A 24,938-nucleotide genomic window follows, 5' to 3' on the forward strand; every position below is an offset into this window, starting at 1 on the left:
CAGAGAAAAGTATTAATCATGTGTCTTGGAGACACAAAAGAAGGAAAGATTAATTTTAAATGGGTGAAGTTAAAAAAAAAGGTATATGGAATGGTACAGAATAAACTAGGCTTTGGATGATGGAAAATAATATAAATTGTATGATTTACATTTTACTTAGGTAAAAGAAGATCTTAATGCATTTTTAATACTTCCTGACATTATTATTCTCAAGTGCAATAAACTGAATCCTCCTAGTATTGATCTTGCCACATGGAATTTAATGCACATAGAGAACCAGAGTTGTGTTAGGCTGAAGTTGTGTCACTTTGGAGAGATTTCAGAAGTATCCAAAGATCAGGTAAAAATCTGAGGAGAGAAACTAAGTGCTTGGTGAGCAATGCACAGCCAGGAGTTATTGAGAAAAGACAATGGAAAAGAAATCGAAGTAGAAAGATGAATCTGTGAAAGGACAAAAGTATGTGGACCATGTCTGCATGTTCCAGTAATCTGAGCGATTCAGTTTGGCTGGAGCATAGGGTGGCTGTTGAAGAAGTTGGTAAGAGCGGAGACTGGAGCAGGAAGGTAGGATCTCAATCATGAAAGATACTGTATTCCAGACTGAGAGGAATCTGGCAGCAGCCATGCTCAATACGAAGCCCAAATGATTTGTCTGCAGTTGCTCTACATTCTAGTTCTGAGGCATGGTTTGTCAAATAACCCCTTTGAACTTCTGGGATACACTGTATCCGGTCTACTAGTGTGATGAGACACCAATAATTGTATAGTTTTCTCAAAAAGTTATCAATTATTCTTCAGCCAGAGTAATCTTTATAAATGCAACCACGCCACTGTCCTTTCTGAACTTTTTATAACATATTTACCTTAGCTAAATTGCAGTATGACTTGGGGTCTTTCTATCCAGTCCTTTGGGCCACTGTCTCTCCTGTGACAAACTTAACTTTTCCTCCTTCTGTTTGCATTTCACACTCAGGGAGTTGACCTAAATTATTCCTTTTCATTACAGTGCTCCCCCACTTTCTGGAAATCTGTTAAATCAGTTAAGTCCCACTTAAATATATATATATATATATATATATATATATATATATATATATATGTAATTTTTTTCTAGGAGAGAAATTACAAACTTCCAGAGAGTATTATTAGTCCCAATATTAGTCCCAAGTGAGACTCCGCAGTTTTATTTTCTTATGTGTGACTCTAAGATAATAAAATTTTAATACAAATTGCTTATCATATAAAAACATATGCAATTTCGGTTCCCATCTTTAAGAAAAAGAATATCAAAGTTTGAATACAAAAATAGAAATAGGGTCTTTATTGGAAAGTACCTTGCAAATGACAGCCCCTGAGGCTTAGGTTACTGTGCTAGATACTGGGACGTCCTGGAGAAAATAACAGACACTGACTCTCATTACGATTCTTTTTTTTTTTTTATGATAGTCATACAGAGAGAGAGAGAGAGAGAGAGAGAGAGAGGCAGAGACACAGGCAGAGGGAGAAGCAGGCTCCATGCACCGGGAGCCCGATGTGGGATTCGATCCTGGGTCTCCAGGATCGCGCCCTGGGCCAAAGGCAGGTGCCAAACCGCTGCGCCACCCAGAGATCCCTCATTACGATTCTTTAAGCTGTATGAGTTTCTGGCTGCACAGACATTACAACTGCTCCATGAGTATTATTAACATGAGGTTTTGACTGAATAAGCATACTCAGTTTAGCCATGGTGAATCATGAAGCAAACCCAATTGTTTTTGTCTGTTTCCCAAGTTCTCAAAGGATCTGTCACATACATATATTAAAATTTAAGCTTATTTATAGATATGCTCATACAGTATCAGTATCTGCTTTTTGAGTTAACTCAGGAAATAAAGAGAAACAAACCAGAAAGATTTTTTTTTTTAATCTACGAAGTTCAAAAGAATCAAGCAGAGAACAAAGAAAAAAACAAAATGAATCACTGGTACAGATCATTGGGGAGTCTGAGATTGTATATGGCCAATCACACCACTCACTGTTTTGTTGGGTTTCCTTCACTTATCAAGTAAGTCTGTTGGCTGTCCTGGCATAAGATGACATAACTACCATTTGGCTTAGTCTGTCTTTTTGGAAGACTGAACCAAAATGTTTCATGAAATTACTATAATTTTTGCCCTTGAATTTATCAGAATACATTCATTAATGTTAAACCAGGAACCAATTTCTTATTTTTCCACAAACAGTATTATAAAGAACTAAACTTAAGAGGGATGTCCACTGGCTTTTATTTGTCTTAATTGGGAAAATTTTTCAAAATAATCTTCAGAGAAGCAAAAGTCAGGTTAGCATGACACATTAGTGAGACATGAAAGCAAAACAAGAGAAAAAACCACTTCAGTAGAGATGAGAAAAAGATAAACAACTGTCAGAGGGTGATGTTGAAACAATTTCCTGCTGTAAGTCTGAAGGTGAAAGATCACTTTCTAGTAATTATGTTTCTCTCTGAGTAAAACAGGAAAAGCAGCTAGACATTAATAGACAGTCATTACACCACAGAATTTTGAGGTCATTAAATCACACCAGGTAGAAAACAAAGATACCCAAATGAGAGCTATACTATTTTCATTTAAAGGAAAAAGATTGTTTGAAACTTAAATAATTTAAAACATTTTCATAGAATAGGATTAAATTTGGGAAAAATGTACTCAGTTAAAATGTGACAATTTCAGGAATTAAAAACTAAGATTAAATACTATGACGCTCTGATATTTGTTATGAAGAATGGTATTATTGTGAAACAGGATTTCTTATATTACATAACCTAGCTGACCAAAAAATACAAGAACAAGAAAAACAATCCGAATGATGAATCCCATGTATAGCCAATTTAAAAGCCAATTTGAAGGTGGCATTAGAAGAAATTGGACATATAATTTACTTATAACAACATGTGAAAATGTGCTGTAAAACTGTCCATTAAATCTTTCATTTGTTAGATTTTATCCTGCCTACTTCTGATTGAGTTTGGAAAAGACTTAAAACAAAACACACACATATTATTATATTTCAAAATAAAGTTTTAGAGAAAGATCACAAAGCTATAATGTAAGGCAATTATTAGAAATTTAGAATAAGGAAAGTAATGCATTAAAACTTTGATAGTGTGTGTGTTACAGAATACATAACAGAATAATGCATCAATGAATAATATAATGAAGGGGTAATGATATTTGTCATCCCTTTGAACAAATTTACTCTATTAATGAGATATACATTTTCTAAAGAAAGTAAGGAATGAATCCATTAGCATCAATGAAAGTGGTAAGGAAAAGTTACTAATAAACAAATGGACTATTACTTATAAATAAATATTGGGAAAAGCATAAAGGCACAAAGGCGCATGCTTTCTTGTACAGGAATTATGAACATTAACATTCAAGAGAAATAATCATTTTATTATGCTAAGTTTTACTATTTGTGAATAGATACACCTGCAAGAAAGTTTTAAAAAAATATACTTAATGTTGAATAATGTGAAGTTTTGCTATTAATTTCCAAATTAACTGCTTTTTAAATAAAAATATTGTAATGCTTAAGGAAAAATTGTCCTTTTAAAAGAAAAGCATAGGTACAAAATGATGTTAATAATACATATTATTAATGAGTAAATATTTGAATGAGAATGTTATGAATAAGTTGAGTAAAATGAGTATACTGAGAGTAAATGAGTAAAATGAAAATATTAACCAAATTAAAAAAACATTTTCTATGATTGCTATTAAAAGGTGTAACAGAGTGGGGAATGGGATGTACCTAATTCACATAGAAACAATTCTAAGATATTCCTTTCAAATGATTTTAAATGAGATAAGGTGGAGAGTCAGTGATACGTTTCAATTTCCTTTTCTGACAAATCTCAGTATAATTAAGAAGCTATTGGAAGAACACGTCTCATCACTTTTTTTACATAGCAGTCTACCACTGTGGGATTAAAGAGATCCATGTAATTTTAAATCCTATCCTTCCTACACAATGGTTTTCCAAAGCATCAGTGATGGTAGGACTGTGGATTTTTCTTAACGGCTTTACCAAAAACAATCTAGCAAGAATGTCTATAGAGGTTATTTGGTATTGAAGGCAGTTCTAGTAGAAAGCTTGATACATAGATCTATGCTATAGAAGTATAGCTTACCAAACAAACCAAAATAAATGAAACTAAATTGACAGGTAGCAATTTGCTTTGGCTTTCGATGATTTTGCTCCACTTTTCCTTTCTCATCAAATAGATTTTGAAATATTAGTGGATATGGACATTAAACTTCGAACAAAATATTTAAGAGTAGGATTTTGAGACAGCACATTCAGTTGAAATAAGATAGATATGAAGTAGATAAGAAAGAAAATTATCAAACGAGATCAGGTAAGGAAAATTAAAATACAAAAAATTCATCTGCATTGAAAATAATAAAGCCCACAAACAAAATGACAATAACTGAATCTGTGACATAGAAAAAAAAGTCTCAGGTTAAGTGGAAAAGAAATAAATTACTGAGGAGAAAAGAAATTAATAGCTATGGAGTCAGAGCTCAAATGCACATAGAATCACTAACATGAATACTAATAAAATATTTTTCCCAAAAGTTAAGTACTCGAATAATGGAAAAAGGAACATTTTTTAAATTAATTCTGAATAGATAAAATAGTAAAAGAAAGACCTGTTTGAGATTGTTAATTTTTTTTTTTACCCTGGTGAACATTTTGAATTTTAGGATGAATGTGCACATTATTAAGTTATTCTCACATTGTCTCTTCTATACTGTACTTCTCTCTTCTATACTGTACTTTATGATGTTGGACATGCAATTCTGCAAACCATTTTTATGATTTGCCACCTGGTTCTATTTTTGGCAATAATGAATAGAAGAGGGAAACTGAAAGACTAGGGGTTGGGGAGATCATCTTGTTGCTTTTTGTTTTGTGTTCCTATAAGTATCACCTCATTCTTTCTTTTTGTAGGTGGCAGTTGTTAACACAAAAATCAACCTTATTGAGATCCCTCAGAACCATCAGCACCAGCTGACTGGCACCTTCTCCCCAGGGCTCAGGTCCCAGGCTAAGTGGTCCCTCTTTCCCATCCCAGATACCAGCACTAGCTAACCAGTGGTCCAATGGCAGATGTCTGGGCTTCAACTGCGTAGGTTCCACCTCCAAACTTGAGTATCTTGATTATTATAATCTCTTCTTTTTGTTATTCAACACTAGGGGAGGTAGTTGTTTCCTTTATTATTATTTTTAAAGATTTTGTTATTTTTCCATGAGACAGAGAGAGAGAGGCAGAGACATAGGCAGAGAGAGAATCAGGCTCCCTGCAGGACATCCAATATGAGACTCGCTTCCAGGACTCCTGGGATCACAACCTGAGCCAAAGGCAGATGCTCAACCACTTAGCCATTCAGGCACCCTGTTCCTTTAGTTGATACATTTATGATATAGTGTTCTCTTGTTGACTTTTTGGTTAACTAATTAAACTTTTGCAGTTGTCCAGGACCAATGTGTTATTAACTTTGTTTAGGGCAGGAGGTTCTCATGGGAGTAAGAGGGAGCATGTTTTGTCATCCTCACAGGATATTAGGCAATGTCTGGAGACTTTACGGTTGTCACACTGAGATAGAGGTAGAGCTGGCATCTAATGCCTAGAAGCCCAGAATTCTGCTGAACACCCAGCCATGCACAGGACAGAGCCTCACTTCCAATAAAGAATTATCTGGCCCCAAATTTCAGCAGCATTGAGACTGAGAATTCCTGATTTAGGGCTACAGAAATGGAAATGGTGGAAAGTGAACACACTAGGTATAGTCATGCAAAAAATATAGACTAAGCACCAAACTTTTAGTAACATTTTGAATAACATTTTGAAAGCTCTTCAGATAATTTTACCAGAAAGTAGGTAAATATGCAGATCTTTAGTGGAAATAATTCTCATGGAACATATTTGATGCTGCTTTAACTGGCAATTAATGTGAAGTTTTAGTTTCTGTTTTATGTGGAGAGACAACCAGAACAATATGCAATCTTTGTCAATTATCCAAGAAGACAAATTTAAAAAAAATAGCAATCTTAAAATATTTAAAGAGATATTTATTGAGTCAGCTTACTAAAAGTTATTTTAAAAGAATACTTACTCAAAAATTTTTTTTCAAAAAAAATTTTTTTTTCAGATAAAAGAATAAAAATCTACTCACTTGCCATTCAACGCTGCTACACCCACTGTGCTTCGGGCAATGGACATACTGGCTACAAATGTCCATTGCTGACTCTGGGGGTCCCACCTCTCCACGGTGTTCAGATAGCTCCAGCCATCATGGCCTCCCACAGCATATATAGGACCTTCGAGTACTGTTACACCTAAAACATAGGATAAATGAAAACTAAATGGGATTTATTTCACACTGAGATTCTTAAAAATCAGATTAATAGTAAAAACTGTGATGTAATTCAGAGTAGGCTCTAGCTATCACACAATAGCAGTGGGGTAGAAACTATTTACTATTAATTGTATCATTTTTATTAAAGTGAAAAAAATAGAACTAAAAATAAATGAGATCTAGATACTTTATAAAAGAAAATAAATTTTCTTATTTATATCTCTATGAAGAAGCAAATTCTAAAACATCAGAAATGCTGTATAGTATGCCTCTACTTTTGAAGAACATTTCTATACTGCAGTTTGAAGTAGTTTATTACTTTAAGCTATATTACCTTAAAGCAATGCAATATTATCAATTTGAAATTTAGGGTAGGATTTTCTGTGTTTTGGCTTCTAGGTAACTTCATGATAAAGTGATCTAAAGGTTAGAAAATGATGCGTTTTTTATTATAACCTGAAATCACTAAACATTAGCAATTAAGACATATTAATGAGTCATCAATGGAAGGGGATTATATACATATATAATATATATATGTATATGTATATAGCTTTTCCACTATATTCACTTCTTTATACATGAATTTTCTTAAATGTTAACAATTGCTAAATATTTAAATATCATGTTAATATTGGCTGAAATGATTTCATTATATATAGAGAAATTCTGATAAAATTTCCTTCAAAGTTCAAAGTCTGATTGTCAAGGGCTTTGAAGAGTCTGATTTTACCCTACTTGCCAGCTGATGAATTAGACTGCCATCAATTTATGTATATCGGTAGAAGACATGAGATTTCTGGGTTGGAGGAAAAAGATAATTCATTACTCTATATAATAACAGCAATAGTCAGAATATCACTTTTCTTCTTCTTCTTCAAGCCCCAGTTCCAACAGGATGACCCAAGGAGGATGACCAAGATGACCTTACCATTTCTCTTAGCTTGACCAAAATTTAGACAAGATTCTTCTTGTTTCCAGGGCCCTGACCTCATTTTCCTTAGAGCACTTATTTTAGAAAACGTGTAATTGTACATTATTTCTCTGTCCTTTCTATATGGAAATCTTTTTATTCCTTTTTTTTTATTATTTATGATAGTCACACACAGAGAGAGAGAGAGAGAGGCAGAGACACAGGCAGAGGGAGAAGCAGGCTCCATGCACCGGGAGCCCGACGTGGAATTCGATCCCGGGTCTCCAGGATCGCGCCCCGGGCCAAAGGCAGGCGCCAAACCACTGCGCCACCCAGGGATCCCTATATGGAAATCTTTTTAAATGCCTCCCACTTGTGTTAAAACCCAGGACCTTTTTCTCAAGGAACTATTTCTTTGAAATGTAAACTTCAAGAAAATATTGAGAGCCTAACATCAGTTGGCACCTTGCTTCAAGTTCTAAAACTACCTCTCGTCATGAAGATAGAAAATTTACCTTACCTTTGGGCAAGACCAATCAGCAAACAGGTTGCCTATGATCCCCTGCACCTATATGAGCTCTTTTTTTTTTTTTTCTCCTACCTGAGCTCTTAAAAACCCTCCTCCCTTTCTTTTGGTGAGGTTGAGTTCAGCCTCAATTCTGGCCTATCTCCCCTGTTGCAATAGCCTTGAATAAAGTCTCCCTTGCTTGTTAAATTTGTCTAATGCATTTTTTGCCTTGACAAGGATCAGTTGGAACTTGAACATGCAGTGGATTGTATTATGAGAAAGGAAATAAATTTATAATGATCAATAAACCTATCACACAATAGCAGTGGGGTAGAAACTATTTACTACAGAAGGAGATATTATCTTCATGCATTTAAGCATGCCTGCTTTTCACTTTGGAAAGAAGAACTCTGTCTATTTTAGCCTTTCCATTATATTAACATCCTTTTAGGCAGTCAATGCCTTCCTGGAAAGTTGTACAGAAATGTGAGAGACCTTTGGAGGACTGTCTTTTAACACAAACCTGAAAATAAAACGACTTATTGTTCATTCATTCATTCATTCATTCACTCATTCATTTGAATGTCTATTATGTGTCAAGAATTGTTCTTAGTACCAAAGATGCAGTGCCAAGAACACGGAGTTGAACAAGGCAAACAAAGTTCCTGCCCTCATTGAGTTCATATACATTGATCAATGAATATTAACTAAAATGGAATAAGTACATTATTCACAGTGAGCAAGTCCTTCACACATATCATACAATTATAATTCAACAAAGGTTAAAGTAACTGATTAGGATTTCAAAAGCTCTCATACATATATTCCACTTAAGAATGCTATTTTACACACATCAGTAAATAGATACTTATATGGAGGACATGGTTCTGACTCAGTGATTGCCAAAAATCAAAGGGCATAAACTTTGGATGTTGATCTTTCTTTATTTTTTTTTTTAATTTTTTATTTATTTATGATAGTCACAGAGAGAGAGAGAGAGAGAGAGGCGCAGAGACATAGGCAGAGGGAGAAGCAGGCTCCATGCACCGGGAGCCCGACGTGGGATTCGATCCTGGGTTTCCAGGATCGCGCCCTGGGCCAAAGGCAGGCGCCAAACCGCTGCGCCACCCAGGGATCCCTGATCTTTCTTTAGACAGCTCAAAGTAAGAGGTAGGAATCAGAAGGGATGAATAAATGTTAAATATTTGGGGGAAATTTCCAAAGGATATGGGTATATCTTTTGGGCTTTTTACAGAAGCATGTACAATCATTCACATGTCTCAATGATGATTAATTATAATAAGACAAAATTAAACATTGGTGAAGTTTTTAAGGATCTATCCATCAGAAAGGGCCAGATATTAGCATGAATCTAATGAATTTGGATTTTGTTTCTAAGAGCAAAGGGAAATCACTGAAGTGTTTATTAATGAGGGATATGATCACCACAATACTTATTTTGGTGGTGTTGTAGCAAATGGATTGGAGTAATTTTAGGGTGGCAGTAGAGAGGTGGTTAAATTGCAGTTATCCAAAAAGGAGAAGATGGTAGCTTCCACTAGTAGGTTAAAGAATAAATACTGAAGAGTAGAAATATTTGAGATTTATTCTAATTCTGGAGGTTTGTTGTTAGAACATGCTAATGGATTGGATCGGAGTATATTAATAAAAAGGACGATTCATGGACAGATGAATTGAATGAAAAAATTGAGAACTACATTTTGAAGATATCATGTTTGAGGGGCTATTGGACATCTAAGTGGGGCATTTTAAAAGGCTGTTTAAAATACATGTCAAAAGTTCAAGTCAATGTTGGAGGTACATGTCTAAATTTTGGACATATCAGGAATGATATGGCATTTAAAGGCATAGAATCAGATAAGGTCACTTAACAAAATAGTATTAAGAGAGAAGGTAACAGAGACCAGAATCTAGCCCTGAGTGACTTTAATATCAATTATAAGAAAAGAGAACGAAAGAGAGAAGAAATGGCCAGATGGGTGGAAGGAAAACCGGAAGCTTTTGGTATCTGAAAATAAGAGTGGAGAGTGTTTTTATGGGGATGAGGTAATCATCCACTTGCATATTTCTTTTTTTTTTTTCACTTGCATATTTCTGACTGAGTACAAATTTCTATTGGGTTTTGGAAAGACACAGGTTCTCTTTCAAAATAGGTTCTGGAGTATCATACTACAAGTTATAATACAATCCGATAACTACTTAATCAAATATATATCCTATAAAAATCATCAATCTGTGATTTTTTTTAACTGTTTGAGATTGACTTTATGAACATGTTTCAGTTCAGTCCTAGAGTGTAACATATATAAAATGCCACCGATTTATGAACACTGGATGCCTTACAGAGTGATTTGCATATTTTGCAGCTGTGATAAGTGGACCAGAATAATTTCAAAATTGGAATGATACATTCAAATTCTTTCTTATGTTTACCAAAATTATCTTACAGATGCAGTAAAGCAAGGTTCACAGTGTAAAAATATTCTTCTGTGCTTTGTTCAGTAACAATATTAAACCTGCACTAAAAAATACTTCAATTGAAATATTTTCATGTGTCTTATTTTCTCATGTCTCATGTCTCATGTCTCATATTTTCATATGTCTCAATTGAATGATTATTTCTGATAAAGAATCTCAAAATGTCTTTTTAATGTTTTATGTTACCAAATTGTACTTTTTGAAAACACATAATTACTTACCTATTTTAAACTATAGGGCCTGCACATATTATTCTCCTTAAGACCTCTGCTGTAAAATATTTAGTAAAATTTTCCTTTAGAGGGACACTTGGTTGGATCAATGGGTTAAGCATCAGACTCCTGACTTCAGCTCAGGTCTAAATCCTAGGGGCTTGGGATCCAGCCCCACACTGGGCTCTGTGCTTAGTGCGGAGTCTGCTTGTCCCTCTCCTTCTGCCTCACACCCCATTCATGCTCACTTTATCTCTCTCTCTCTCTTTCTCAAAACAAATAAATGAATCTTTAAAAAAGTAAAATTTAATTTTACTCACATAATTTACCTTAAAATATTTATTTTACTATAATCCATGTAAATACAACCAGACATTTATTTTGTTCTCCTAAAAAAGAAACCTTTCTCTACACTTGTTAATATAATCCATTTAAATATCATCCATTTAAAATATTGCTAAATTTGGGGCACTCGGTTAAGTATCTGCCTTTGGATCAGCTCATTATCTCAGGGTCCTGGGATTGAGCCCCAGGTCAGGCTCCCTGCATTGCAGGGGAGTCTGCTTCTTCTTCTTCCTCTGCTTGTGCTCTTTCTCTCTCTCTTTTTTAAGATTTTATTTATTCATTCATGAGAGACACACACAGAGAGGGAGGTAGAGACACAGGCAGAGGGAAAAGCAGGCTCCATGCAGGGAGCCCAATATGGGACTCGATCCTGGGACTCCAGGATTATGCCCTGGGCTGAAGAGAGGCACTAAACCGCTGAGCCACCCAGGGATCCCTCTCTTGCTCTTAAATAAATAAACAGATAAAACCTTAAAGAAATAAAATATTGCTAACTTTATTCGAAGCTCTAAACTTCTCCAAATTAAAGAGAACATATTTTAATTAAAAACTGTGATAACAAAGACAGTTTTTAGTATTGCTTTTTTGTTTGTATTTTTTCCATTAATTGCAGAATTTCAAAAGTATTAGCTTGTAAAAAATGATATTTCCTTTTGTCTATGTAGGAATATTTATTTATTTATTTATTTTGAGAATATTTTTAAGTGAATAATAATACATTTAAATTTCTGTTGACTTAAGTATAACAAATAAATTATTATAATATTACTAATTATTATCTTATAGATGTCTCAATATTTTTAAATTATGAGGAGCTTTAATATGTATATTGTCTTCTATTTTTTTAAGATTTATTTATTTATTTATGAGAAACACACACAGAGAGAGGCAGAGACATAGGCAGAGGGAGAAGCAGGCTCCTAGCAGGGAGCCCTATGTGGGACTTGGTCCCAGGGCCTCCAGGATCACTCCTTGAGTCAAAGTCAGAGACGCTCAACTGCTGAGCCACCCAGGCATCCCTGTATATTGTCTTCTAGACATGCATTTACTTTTTATCTTCTTTTATAAACTTTTTAAAAATCACCATGAAGTATATAGTAACACCTAGTAAATACTTATAACTAATGATTATGGTGATTTAATTACAGCTTTATCAAATAGTTTTAGTTCAGAAGCAATAGGCCCCTAAATAATAGTTCATTTAGGGATATTTTTGCTTTGTGCAAAGAGTTAAGCAAAAAAAAAAAAAAAAAAACACATAATTGGGAATGGAGAAATAGATAAGTAAAACATATATATTTATATATATTCTAAAATATTCTCAGTGATATTAAATATATATCCATGTACATATACATGTATATGTGTGATATATGTGTGTATATATATATAGTTTCTGTGAGAATTTATCCAATATTGTATATGCATATAATATATACGCAAATGCTTTCTATGTAATTATGATATAAAATACTAATAGATTAACACATATATAATTTTTAAATGTTGATCATAAGCAGAATTAAATGGATTGTGTTGCATAGGGATATTTTCATGCAATCCTACAAAATCATGTAGGCTTAGATATATTTTTATTTTTGCTTGATCTGCAGAGAAAACACACTACGTACTTGTATTGTGTCCCATTCTCTCCTTAACTGAGGCTGTGATTGTCAATCTTGGCTGCCCATTGAAATCACTTGGGAACATTTGAAAAAATACTAATGTCTGAAATAGAAATTCTTCTCTGACTGGACTACTGAGATGATGCCTAACCACAGAGATGTTTCAAAGTTCCCTGGGGTGAGAACTTTTAACTGAATCCTTAACTGAGTTCTCAATCATGATTGAGAATGACTGCCACAATAGAAAATGGCATTTGTACTAGAACCATTAGGTCTCCAACTAGTAATCTACCTACCTTACAAGTTGCTAAGATCTTTCATGCATGTTTTTTTGTGTAGGGGCAGATAATATGGAATCAAGGTTGTCACTGAAGTTTAGTAGTCAGCCAATATCCAATTTTGCTACCATACAGTTTCCATTTCTTGGATTCATTCATCATCCATCCATTTTTCCACTAATTATAACTTCTACCAGTCCATTTCCTCACAGACTGCCCAGTGGGTTGAGGAGGGGAGAGGTGTAAATTAATAAAGCCCACAAATAGGTGCTACCTTAATATCTGTCCATAGGATAAAAGGCATTTCTTCTCCAAAGTACAAAAGTGATGACTGAGCTAAAACCTGGGGAAATATTACGATTCATTTGGGGGTTAAGGAATTTTAGGCAGAAGGAACATCATATAAAGAAAGGCCTTGGTGGTAGAAAGAAGCAGAGTCTGTCTGAGGAGCTGCAAGAAGGCCAGTGTAGCAAGAAAACTGGACAGTTAAGGGTTGGGCAGTATGATATACAGTCAGCCCGAAGAGTTAAAATACTATGCAGTGTGGGACCTTATGTGCCCACAAGAATTCTTCTTCTTTTTTTTTAATCCTAAAAGCAAGGTGAAACTACTAAAATTTTTAAAGCAGAGATATGATACAACTGCATTTGTTTTTCAAAAATTCCATGTTTAATGTGGTGTAGAGGAATGAGCATGGGTGAGTTTATGCCAATCGTATGTGGTAGGAGTTAATAGAAGAAAAAATGAAAGACTCAGGAAATATTTTTAAAAGAAAATATATTTATTGGATCCCTTTTCTAATACCCCTTCTCCAACCATTCTACCAACATATGTCTGTTTTTTGTCTTTTTTTAAAAAATACATCCTGGCCATGTGATTTGGAAATGTTACTTAGCCTCATGCCTCAGTTTTTTGATTTGTACAATGGAGCTAGTGATGGTACCTACGCCACAGGGTTGTATCAAGAACTGAATATAATAATATATGCAAAGCACTTAGAAAAGTATATGGCACATATGTAGCATTATGTAAGTATCCAAGATGATGAAGATTATGGTAGCAGTCTATCAAGACCCTAAGTCATCTCATCAAATTTCAGTCTATGATATCAGGGTAGGGATATGGGAGAGACTTGTGAAGAAACTAGTTAAAGATTTAAATACACTTCACTATTCTATATAGTCTCTGTTTCTGAGGGTTCCATTTATGTTTACTCCCTTGTAAGCAATTTAAAATACTGATTGAAAACCTCCCGCAAAAAAAAAAAATGCGCTCTTTAAATATTTTGCCAAATAAATATATGTTTCCTCTTATGAAAATCCTTGGGATGATTTCATATAATATTTACTCATTGTTTAAAGTAGGAATCATCTAAAGAAAAATAAGCAATCACAATAGATTTTGAAGGGCTATTCTTCTAAATGTTAGCTTTCCTTGTTGCTATGCATTGTTGACTTTTAAGGCAAAAATTATAATCGAGGTAAGACAGATAAGTGTTACAGAAGCTGTGGGTTATAATTGGGTGATTAGAGAGGGTATCACAGAAGATGAGGCAAGTGAACTGTGGTTTAAAGGTTGGCTCTAATTTTCTCACAGATGTAAGTAAGACATTGTAAGAGAAGGGAATCATTTGAGCATGACACAGAAGTAAAAAAGCTGGCTACAAATGACAACTTTAATCAATTGTTATGCCAACCATAAAAATGTGCCCACCTCTAATTGACTATTGCTTTCTGCAATCACCAAGGCCACACTTGTTACCAACCATTCTCAGTGATTGTGCATGGTGAAGGTGCTAATGCAGGCCCATTCTTACAACACACAGGGCTTTCTGTATTGAAAATTTGCCTGTAGAACTCCCTTCTGGGGCTTGCCATACTGTTTTTAGAACTGGGTTGTAGTCAGAAGCTCTTTCCACTCAATCCCTATACTCCATCTTCCCCTTTTCTCTTCAGAGAAGTTAGGTCAAGCACAATGGTCTGAAGTCTGTTTTACCCTCTGGATCTTTCAAGGCTGTTTTCTCCAAAAAAAATCTCTTGAACAGCTAATCCCATCTTGGTATCTGCTGCTTAGTGAACCCAAATTAATACTGTTAAATTAATACTGTTGTTAAAAGAAAAAGGTTGTAGATAAAGTTGAAAAAAAAAAACAGTGGGGAGGGGGGCAGGCAGGATATAGAAGGCAGTTTAATGAGTATTGATTTTATTTTATTTGATTTTCAAAGATTTATTTATTTATTCATGGGAGACAGAGAGAGAGAGAGAGAGAGAGAGAGAGAGAGAGGCAGAGACACAGGCAGAGAGAGAAAGAAGCAGGCTCCATGCAGGGAGCCCGACATGGGACTCAATTTCAGGTCTCCAGGATCAGGCCCTGAGCTGAAGGTGGCGCCAAACCGCTGAGCCACCCAGGCTGCCCATGAGTATTGATTTTATGTGAGACTCTGAGGAAGGTTTCATGCTAGAGAGTGGCATCATTAGAATTGTATTCTAATTAGATTAATCTGACTTCATTGTTTAGATCATTGCAGGTACTATGTGCAGAGACAAGTGATAACTGCCATTAAAAAATCTTTTCTACTGTCTAGATGAATGTAAGGAATATGTCATTGTGTAAATATGGCCTTTTGTATACAACTAGTGATATGGGACACACATCATGGAGGAAGTATTGAAAGAACCAGATCTAGATTTTACTATTCAATATAGCTGACAAATCAAGATCCATTAATGCAGCAAATAAGAATATTTGTTGACATTTTTCACAACAGAAATTCAGAATTTAAGATATCCTACCTGACTACTGGCAAAGATACTGTAAATTCAGTTGATGTGATGTTACTATCTAAGCAATTGTCCTACTCAAAGATTGCTCTCTACTGCATTATAGCTAGGGTCTACTGAAACAGATATAATACACTTTATTGCGTATGACAATATCAGCATCTTGAGGTTTCAAGCTCACTTTCCTTAATGACATAAAAATATTTGAAAATAATTGTTCTTGAATGATACCCTTTAAAGGTACCTTTAAAGGTAAAAGGAGCTGCTCTCCTTTAAGGAATGATAGGATGATTAAAAAATAAATGAGACTCAATATAATTTTTAGAACAACCAGTTTCTCCCAGGGTTGTAGTACTGTTCTCAAAGATACACGGTTATGCACAGAATGTTAGTATTGGACGTAAAAACAAATATGTGTGATCCAAATTACATAAAATGCCAATACACTTTTTTCCTCATTTATTTATAATTCAATAAGGGAAGGGGCATATCTAGGCTTAATTCAGGCTTAACACATACCTGGTTATGTGTTAACATCTAACACATATTTGAAGTTCAAAGTATTTTGGCAAATGAATGAATTCACAAATTTTGTGTCCTATGAAAATTTCCATTATTGTCTATTTTCTGAATGTTAATATCTTGCCTTCCCAAATGGTTGTAAACTGTAACAACAAGGTCTGTGTTTTATATATGTACTCCCCAGAGTACCTAATATAACACTGCCAGTGTGTACCAACAGCCTCTCATACTTCCAGTCTTGTATTCTTAACAGGGCTCCCTGAAAAATCATGCTAGCATGAACACAGTCAGTCAGGCACTTTCTTGCTAATACATTTGTTTTATAGATTCTGTTGTTGCACATTGACTCTCCATAACCTGGCCTCATTCCACCTGTCCAGGCTTAATTTTATTGCATTTCCAAATCCCTTATCATTTGATGTATTATCATTACCCATATGTTCCCTGGACTTTAACATTCTGTACTTCAGCTCATCTAATGAAATTCTGTCCCTTTCAGATCTAATGCAAATCAGAAGCTTTCTGTAAGATTTCCCATGCTTATAGTAAGATTCTGTCCCTCCTTTATCAATGACTCTGCAAACTTTTTTATTTGAATTCTCATTCTGAGATATAATATGCGTACTAAATACTTTATAAATATATAATATCCAGATTATTTATTAAGTACCAATATATGCATTTCCTATTTTCATTATATTCTACTATCATATATTTAAAATATGATGGATACCAATTAATAAAGATACTGCTTTAACATGATTGTATTACTTCTCTATATTTGTATTGACTTTAAAAGTAATTTAAAAGAACAGTAATGTGGAAGTAGTTAATTTTCTAAAGTATTTCATGTATTTCATTCATTAGGATTATCTTGTCTCACTTTTATGTATAGCTTAGTGATTATACCTTATTGATTATATTTAAATAACTGCTAAATTATATAAAACTGGGGAAATGATTCTGATTTCATGCTAAATGAAAATGAAATAGGTGTGTCGTGGAAAGATCATACATTTTGAAGATTGTTTATATTAAGCCTAATCATTTATTAACTGTGTGATTTTGTGAAAATCCCTTAACCTCTGATTCTCACTTCTTAATCTTTAAATTAGGGATATGAGTTCTTTTCTTTGGATTGTTCTAAGCAATAATTTACATTATGTTTTAAATCTCATAATATATATGGTAAGCGTTTCAGAGCTGAGTTATTTTTGTATTTTGTACCTATGCTTTAAATGTTGAAGTCTACGGTTAAAATGATATTCCTTGTGGAGAATATCAATTTTCAGGGGATTCTAGGTATAATATGAAACTATATTATGGACTAATATATTTCATATAGCATTCATATAATTTCATATACTATGAAACTAAAAATAAGATGAAATATTTCACCAATGCTACTCTAGATATATTTGTATCTAAGTCAAGCCTCATTTGCAAGTTAATTTCATAGTATACAATCAAATTAAAGGGAAGTGCTTTGGGACCATGGTAACTTGAACAAAATTCTCTTCCTCTTTACTTCCAACTCCAAATTTTTGCTTCTGGGAGGTAAAGAGGGATGAAATTTTAAGGCTACTGGGCAGAAATGAGGCTATAAGATTGCTGGGCTTCCAGGACATAGGCTGGATAAGTTTCTAGAAGACACACTAGAGTCTACTGGTAAGAGTCATCAAAAAGCAAATCCAGCAAAAAAGTTGGCATCATAGATATTGATCCCTAAAGAGAAGGCTGACATTTATTTCAAATGACTTTTTGGATTTCCTTGACTTTGGCTTCCCAAAGAAGCCAAAAATGTGTAGAACAGATGGCTTCAATCTTCTGAGGCTGGGACAGTATAAAGAATTTGCAGAACAGGGAACCTCTGCCTATCCAGTATCCATAACAGAAAACTGATGGTTTCACTGCTTCTTCATAACAGACCCACTGAGGTCTGAGTCCATGATGCCTTTCTCACCATCTGTCAGAATTCCACAATTAGGGCACTCCAGTCACCTAAATCTGAGACACAATGACTTATAATAGTTCTTAGATTAATCAAGGAAAACTTTAAAAATTATATATATGTATATATTATATATAAATATATTTTAAAGAAATATAAAATATATCAAAATTATAATTATATATGTAATAAATATATTTTTAGTTAAAAATTTATGGGGATGCCTGGGTGGCTCAGTGGTTGAGCTTCTGCCTTTGGCTCAGGGCATGATCCTGAGGTCCAAGATCAAGTCCCATATCGGGCTCCCTGTGAGGAGCCTGTTTCTCCCTCTGTCTATATCTCTGCCTCTCTCTGTGTGTCTCTCATGAATGAATGAATAAAATCTTAAAGCAAAAATTTAAAATAAAATTATGTATTAAAAATATATTTATAATTGCATGAGCTCTACCTAGAAGAGTTGTGATAAAATTTGCTTGAGTTGGGGACCAGCATCCATAATTTAAAAGATGGAAGTAATTTGAATGTGTAGCCAGCATTGAGAATTGCTGCCACAAGGAAAAAAAACAACTCTGGCCCAGTTGCCAGAGAGGAGAAGTAGAATAATCTATAAACCTACTCATCTAAATAGAATTGCAGAGGAACTGCCAAATTGTTTAAAAGAAAGGAAACTGTAAGGGAATTTATTTGCAACCACAAAAGAAAATTAATGCTGATTTTACAAAGTGTGTGTTTTGGGTGCCTGGATGGCACAGTTGGTTAAGCATATGCCTTTGGCTCAGGTAGTGATACCAGGGTACTGGGATTGAGCCCCATATTAGGCTCTCTGTTCAGCAGGTAGCCTGCTTCTCCCTCAACTTCTCCCCCTTTGTGCACTCTGTCAAATAAATAAAGTAATAAATAAATAAATAAATAAATAAATAAATAAATAGTGTGTGTTCATATATTTACTTAAAAATATATTGATTTCTATTAAACAATATGGAAATATAGTTGGAAGAATGATATTGAGATCCAAATGAGTGGCCTTGAGAAATAATGAGGAAGAAATAGCTTAAGGCATAGAATATATAAATAGATGAGGACCTGAAACAAAATAGATTGGAAAAAAAAGTTCAGGAGAATAAATATGTGAATAATAGCAGTTCCTGGAAGTAAAAGGGGACATATTGATGTTATGATTTTGCATATGCTAGAAGAAAAGTTTCTTCACTGAAGAAAAATCTTGATATATAGATCGAAACATTGTTGAGTTCCAGGTAGGATTAATGAAAAAACAAAAACAACGCATACTTGGATATATCCTTGTAAAATTCCTGAGCTTCTAAGTATTTATTTTATTGGCATTTGGGAGGAATTAGAGGAATTTTATTTAGAACAATTGTCTTGCTCAAAAATATTCGGTTTAAAATATGAGAGCCAAATACTTCTGATTAAAAGAGCACTTTAATAATAAATTGAAACCTCCAATTAACAAAAGTAGAGAATAATATAAATAGCATCTTCTAAATCTATGGAAATACAGGAAGGGTAAGAGCGAAATACTAAGATAAGCTAGGAAGAAGAAGAAGAGGAGAAGGGAAGCAGGAAAAGAGGAAAAGAAGAAGAAGAAGAAGAAGAGAAGAAAAGAAGAAGAAGAAGAAGAAGAAGAAGAAGAAGAAGAAGAAGAAGAAGAAAGAAGAAGAAGAAGAAGAAGGAGGAGGAGGAGGAGGAGGAGGAGGAGGAGGTCAGTATGTTAGCTTTGATACTAACCATGAAAAAACTCATTTTTTGAAGTAAAAAAGAGATTTTCAGATTGGGTTAACAAAAATCAGTCACATGATGTTACCAATAAGCACATATATAAAGTGATAAAAGTGGAAAACAAATTGGTTAGCAAAAAAATTAAAAAGCAGGCAAATGTGAACAAAAATATAGAATTTTTAAAAAATTTTATTTACTTATTCGTGAGAGATAAAGAGAGAGACAGAGATATAAGGCAGAGGGAGAAGCAGGTTCCCTGTAGGGAGCCTGATGCAGGACTTGATCCCAGGAATTTAGGATCATTACCTGAGCCAAAGGCAGACACTCAACCACTGAGTCACCCAGGCACCCTCAAAAATGTAGAATTTGCATTAACATTAATGTCATACAAGGATACATAGGGATATATGATATGGCTAAATTTATATACAAGTTATACAGAGTTGGTTTCAAAGTTCCCCACAATAATAACCCTGTTTGAGCCAAAAGACATAACTAAATTACAAATGTAAAATCTATTAGAAGTGACAGAAGTAATAAAAATACAATTATAGTGTGAAATTTAAATATGCATCTCATAGCCTTAGAAAGATATAGTGAAAAATATCTATGTCTGAAGAATTGAACAATCAAATTAATTAACTTGACTTAATTGATTAGTATAAAACTATGCATTATTTAAAAGGAAAATACACACTTTTTGGAGATAAAAAGTAATATTTAATATATTTTCAAATTAAAAAGTAAAACAAACATTCCACTAGGGAGACATTATTATTAAAAATAAAATAGTTGAAATTAATGAAAGAGAAAACAAACTAATGTAGGTAGAATAGATATGCTCCAATGCTTTATTCTTGAACAGATCACTCAAGTTTTTTGATATTTATATACCTGCTTTTAAAAATTGGGATACTAAAAATAACCTAGATTAGGCATGAGGAAGACATTATCACACATGCATGAAAGATTGAAAGAATAAGAGAGTTCTATGAACTGAATGAATTGTGTCTCTCCCCCCTCCCAAATTGATCCATTGCATTTATACCCCCAATGGGATGGTATTTGGAGCTGAAGTCTTTGGGAGGTGATTAGGGTAAAATTAGGTCATGAGTGTGAAGTACTCATCATGGGACTGGTGACTTTAAAGAAGAAAGAAAGAACAACTTATCTCTAAACCATGGAGGGGGACATAGCAAGAAGGCAGTCATCTGTAAGCCAGGAGGATGGCCTTCACCAGAAACTGACCAGATAGGCAAGCTAATTTCAGACTACCAGCCTCTGAAACTGTGAGAAATAAATTTCTGATTTTCAGTGGGAAATTCTATTTATAAAATATCTTGTACATGTTCTTTCCTTTTTTTTCTCCATAATTTAAATTTTATTCAAATCTGATGTCATGTTGTAGTAGTCCTCTGATTCAGTTTACTACCTGTATATCTATGTTCTCCAATTGACTTTTTAATTTTTTTAAAATTTTTATTTACTTAGGATAGTCACAGAGAGAGAGAGAGAGAGAGAGGCAGAGACACAGGCAGAGGGAGAAGCAGGCTCCATGCACCGGGAGCCCGACGTGGGATTCGATCCCGGGTCTCCAGGATCACGCCCTGGGCCAAAGGCAGGCGCCAAACCGCTGCGCCACCCAGGGATCCCTCCAACTGACTTTTTAAAAAAGATTTTATTTATCAGGGGCAGGGAAAGAGAGAGAGAGAGAGAGAGAGAGAAAAAAAACATGAAGGGGGGAGGGGCAGAGGGAGAAGTAGACTCCCTGCCCAGCAGGGAGCCAGACATGGGACTGGATTCCAGAGCTTCAGGGTCACGACCTGAGCCTAAGGCAGATGCTTAACTGACTGAGCCACCCAGGCACCCTCCAATTGACTTTTGATGCTTCTCTGACATTGGCACTTATCTTGTGGCAGCACAGACTGTCCCTGCTCAAAAGCTTCAAAGATTTTCCACTGTTGAGAAAAAAGAGAAAACTTCATCATGTGACATAATAAATTGATCAATATCTGGCTTTAACCTTTTGAAGTTGTATCTATCACTAATATCCATAAGTTTTTAAATCAGTGAAATGCAATACTTGGTGTTTCATCTCTGTTTCATGTGTCCTATCTTTCATGAGATCTCTTATATTGTGTCCTATTCTACAAAAGATCTTCCCCTATGGCCACATATGAAAATTCTACCCACCAATCAAATCTCTACTCAAGTCTTAAGAGATAAATTTTTTTCTTACCAAGCAACAAAGAACACAACTTGGTTTGATAATTGTTTTTTTTTTTTAATCTTGCATTTTTCTAGATTGTATTAAGGTAATGCAGAGTCTGTGTCTCCTAAGAAATAGTCTTTGTGAAAGTAAGTTTTGTTTTATTTTGTCTTGTTTTGTATGAATTATTATATCTCACAAAGCACCTGCAACTGTAATTTAGGCTTAGTGGACACTCAATAAGTGGGTGTTCACCAGAGGCATGGGTGGATGAGCCATGAAGGAAAAAGAATGAAAGAATTGATTAAGTAGGCAAACTAAAGCCCAGAATAACAAACTAATCTTCTTCAGTGGTTTGAGATGCAGCATATGATATTACAGATTCCCTAAAGATATGGAAATGGTTGTACAGTAGTTTAAAAGAAAATTAGAAGATAAAGCTTTAAGAAATTTTCCTCTGTGAGAAAGTTATACTGATTCTTGTTCATATTTAATTAAGGTATCCATAATGTTGAATTAATATTAATTATTTAATAGATGCTCACAGAATAAATTTCCAAATTATTAAGTAAAATCACTACAAATAAGAAATTAGGCTCTTAAATACAGAGAACAAACTTATGGTTGCCAGACGAGTGGGGGGGGTGGTAAAGTAGATAAAGGGGATTAAGAGGTACAAACTTCCAGTTATAAAATAAAAAATTCATGGAGATAAGAAGTACAGCATAGAGAGTATAGTCAATAATATTATAATAACGTGTTTTATTTATCATTTTTTGTGTTAAGTAATGTATAGAATTGTCAAATGAATATGTTCTACTCCTAAAAACTAATATAACATTGTATATCAATTATACTTCAATAAAAAAGAAATTTGATGCTTTATTTAAGACATTGTATTTACTGTGAATAATAAAGTGAAACAATTTTTAGAACTAAAAAATGTTTCTCCCCATTATTTCATCTAGAGTAATATAACTATCAGAATAAAGAAGTAATTAATTTCCACATTACAAACCAAAAATTAATCAGAATATTAACTTTTCTAAGTCAATATATATTTTGAGTTATACTTGAATCATTGGATTTATTCTGGGTCATTTTTAAGCAAGCTTTTAAAAGCAAGTAATTACAGACTTTTCATTCTTTTAAGAAAAAAACAATTTTCTATTAGGAAGGCAGATGAAAAGAAGATTGCACCACTATCTTCATTAAACAAGTGTCTAAAAATTTAAAGGAGATATTTTATCAAGTATAAAATCAAGACTAACATAGCAAGTGATTTCCAGTCATCAGACACATGTCAGTACTAAAAATATTTTCCATCTCACTTTGTCTTAGAGATTAATTTTTCTCACAATTGAGCATAGTTTATTTCTATACACATGGACCTTCCAGTGATGTAAAACCCTAGTAATTATTAACAATTTCATTAGTTAAGATCTTGTTTATACTTTCGTTAATTGTTAACTAAGTATTTCTTGATTGAACTTACATATTCCTGAGTTTTTTTCTAGGTGTATTGACTAAAAGAAAAAAAATATGCTTGAGCTTCAAGTACACATAGAAACTGGTATGGTTGAACAAGTATGGCTTTCCTCTTAACGGGGAACTAATTTTTTTAAAAGTTTTTATTAATAATTTTCTATAACCAATGACAGTATCTTACATTCATTTTACAGAGTTCATTTTTATTCAATATTTTTTCAATTTTTTTGTTAATCATATCTTTTAACCAGTTTTATAGTAGACTATCAATTTTGAAAAAAAATATTGCAAATATATATACATCTAAAAGTTAAATCCTCAAATGCACTTTATGTTAGCAAATGTGTGTGTGTGTGTGTGTGTGTGTGTTGTTTTTATTATGAGCTAGCAATGTTTTAGGCACTTGTGAGCAGTTAAATAAAAATGAATATCACGTAAACTCTTTCTAAAAGCTAGGACACTAAATGTGGAAAAATGCACAATTATATAATCATGGTCTATAATCCTGGGTACTATAATACACCCACTGTAAAATTGGAGCAGATGAAAGAGGATAATAGCATTGCAAAGAGTGGTAAAAGAAGACTTTACCTAGGAAATGACATTAGATGCATCTGTTGAGGGATGAATAAGAATTCTTGAGTCAGGGACCAGAGGAAGGTTCAGTCTGGGGGGAGGCAACAGGTTGCACAAAGTAGGCCTTGCACAAAGTGAAACAGCTGTGTGAGTTTTCACCTTAGTATTTCATTTAGTGAGTGTGATAAATACCGGGATGTAGTAGCAGAAGATAGTAGAGTTTTAGGCAGAATGAAGCAAACGCTAAATTTTGGTGATCGCTGAATGTCATGTTAAGGAGCTTGTTCTTTCAACACAAGTGAATAAACAATTAGACTTGTATTTTGGGAAGTTAGCTGGTATAAGAGATAGTTAATTGAAAGGCAGACTAAGGTAAGTATTTCTACTGTATAACAGCACAACATATGAGATCCAAAACATTTTATTTATCCTAGCCTAGCCTAAGTTTGTTAGTCACATATTATAAGTGTGTATGGCAAAGGAAATGCAAAACAAATATATAATCGTCAGGGTATCTTTGGGAAGCTGTGATTGGCTTATCTCACTGCTGTAATATCTGGTCATTAAGATAATGCTAGTCAGCTGCAATATATGCTTTCTGGCTCTAACCAACCTATTCCTCCATACCCCATAAGTCTCCACATCAAATTCCTCCAACTAATCAAAATTATCTGCACCTTAATCTGACTCTATTATCTCTTCTATACCTTGATCACTCCTGTTCTTTTTTTTTTTTTTAATCACTCCTGTTCTGTCTTGCATGTTTGGTTATTCTAGCTCGTTCTGTCTAGGCTATTATTATTTGACACTGTGTGCTTATTTGGTATTGTGTACTTTTATCAACTTTCTAAGATAAGAGAAAATGAACAATCAAACAAGTGGGTTCCT

General features: G+C 34.0%; 1 protein-coding gene across 2 annotated transcripts in view; it reads right to left on the reverse strand.

Moving 5' to 3' along the window:
- The window catches only part of KLHL1 (kelch like family member 1), a 363,304-nt gene that overhangs the window by 35,217 nt on the left and 303,149 nt on the right, over positions 1 to 24,938 (reverse strand). For both annotated transcript variants that reach the window (XM_055336047.1, XM_055336046.1), the window contains one exon: positions 6,222 to 6,384. In XM_055336047.1, the coding sequence (XP_055192022.1) occupies positions 6,222 to 6,384 (163 nt within the window). The remainder of the gene's footprint in view (positions 1 to 6,221; positions 6,385 to 24,938) is intronic.

The sequence above is a fragment of the Nyctereutes procyonoides genome, unplaced genomic scaffold (assembly GCF_905146905.1).
Source record: "Nyctereutes procyonoides isolate TBG_1078 unplaced genomic scaffold, NYPRO_anot_genome, whole genome shotgun sequence".
Classification (NCBI taxonomy): domain Eukaryota; kingdom Metazoa; phylum Chordata; class Mammalia; order Carnivora; family Canidae; genus Nyctereutes; species Nyctereutes procyonoides.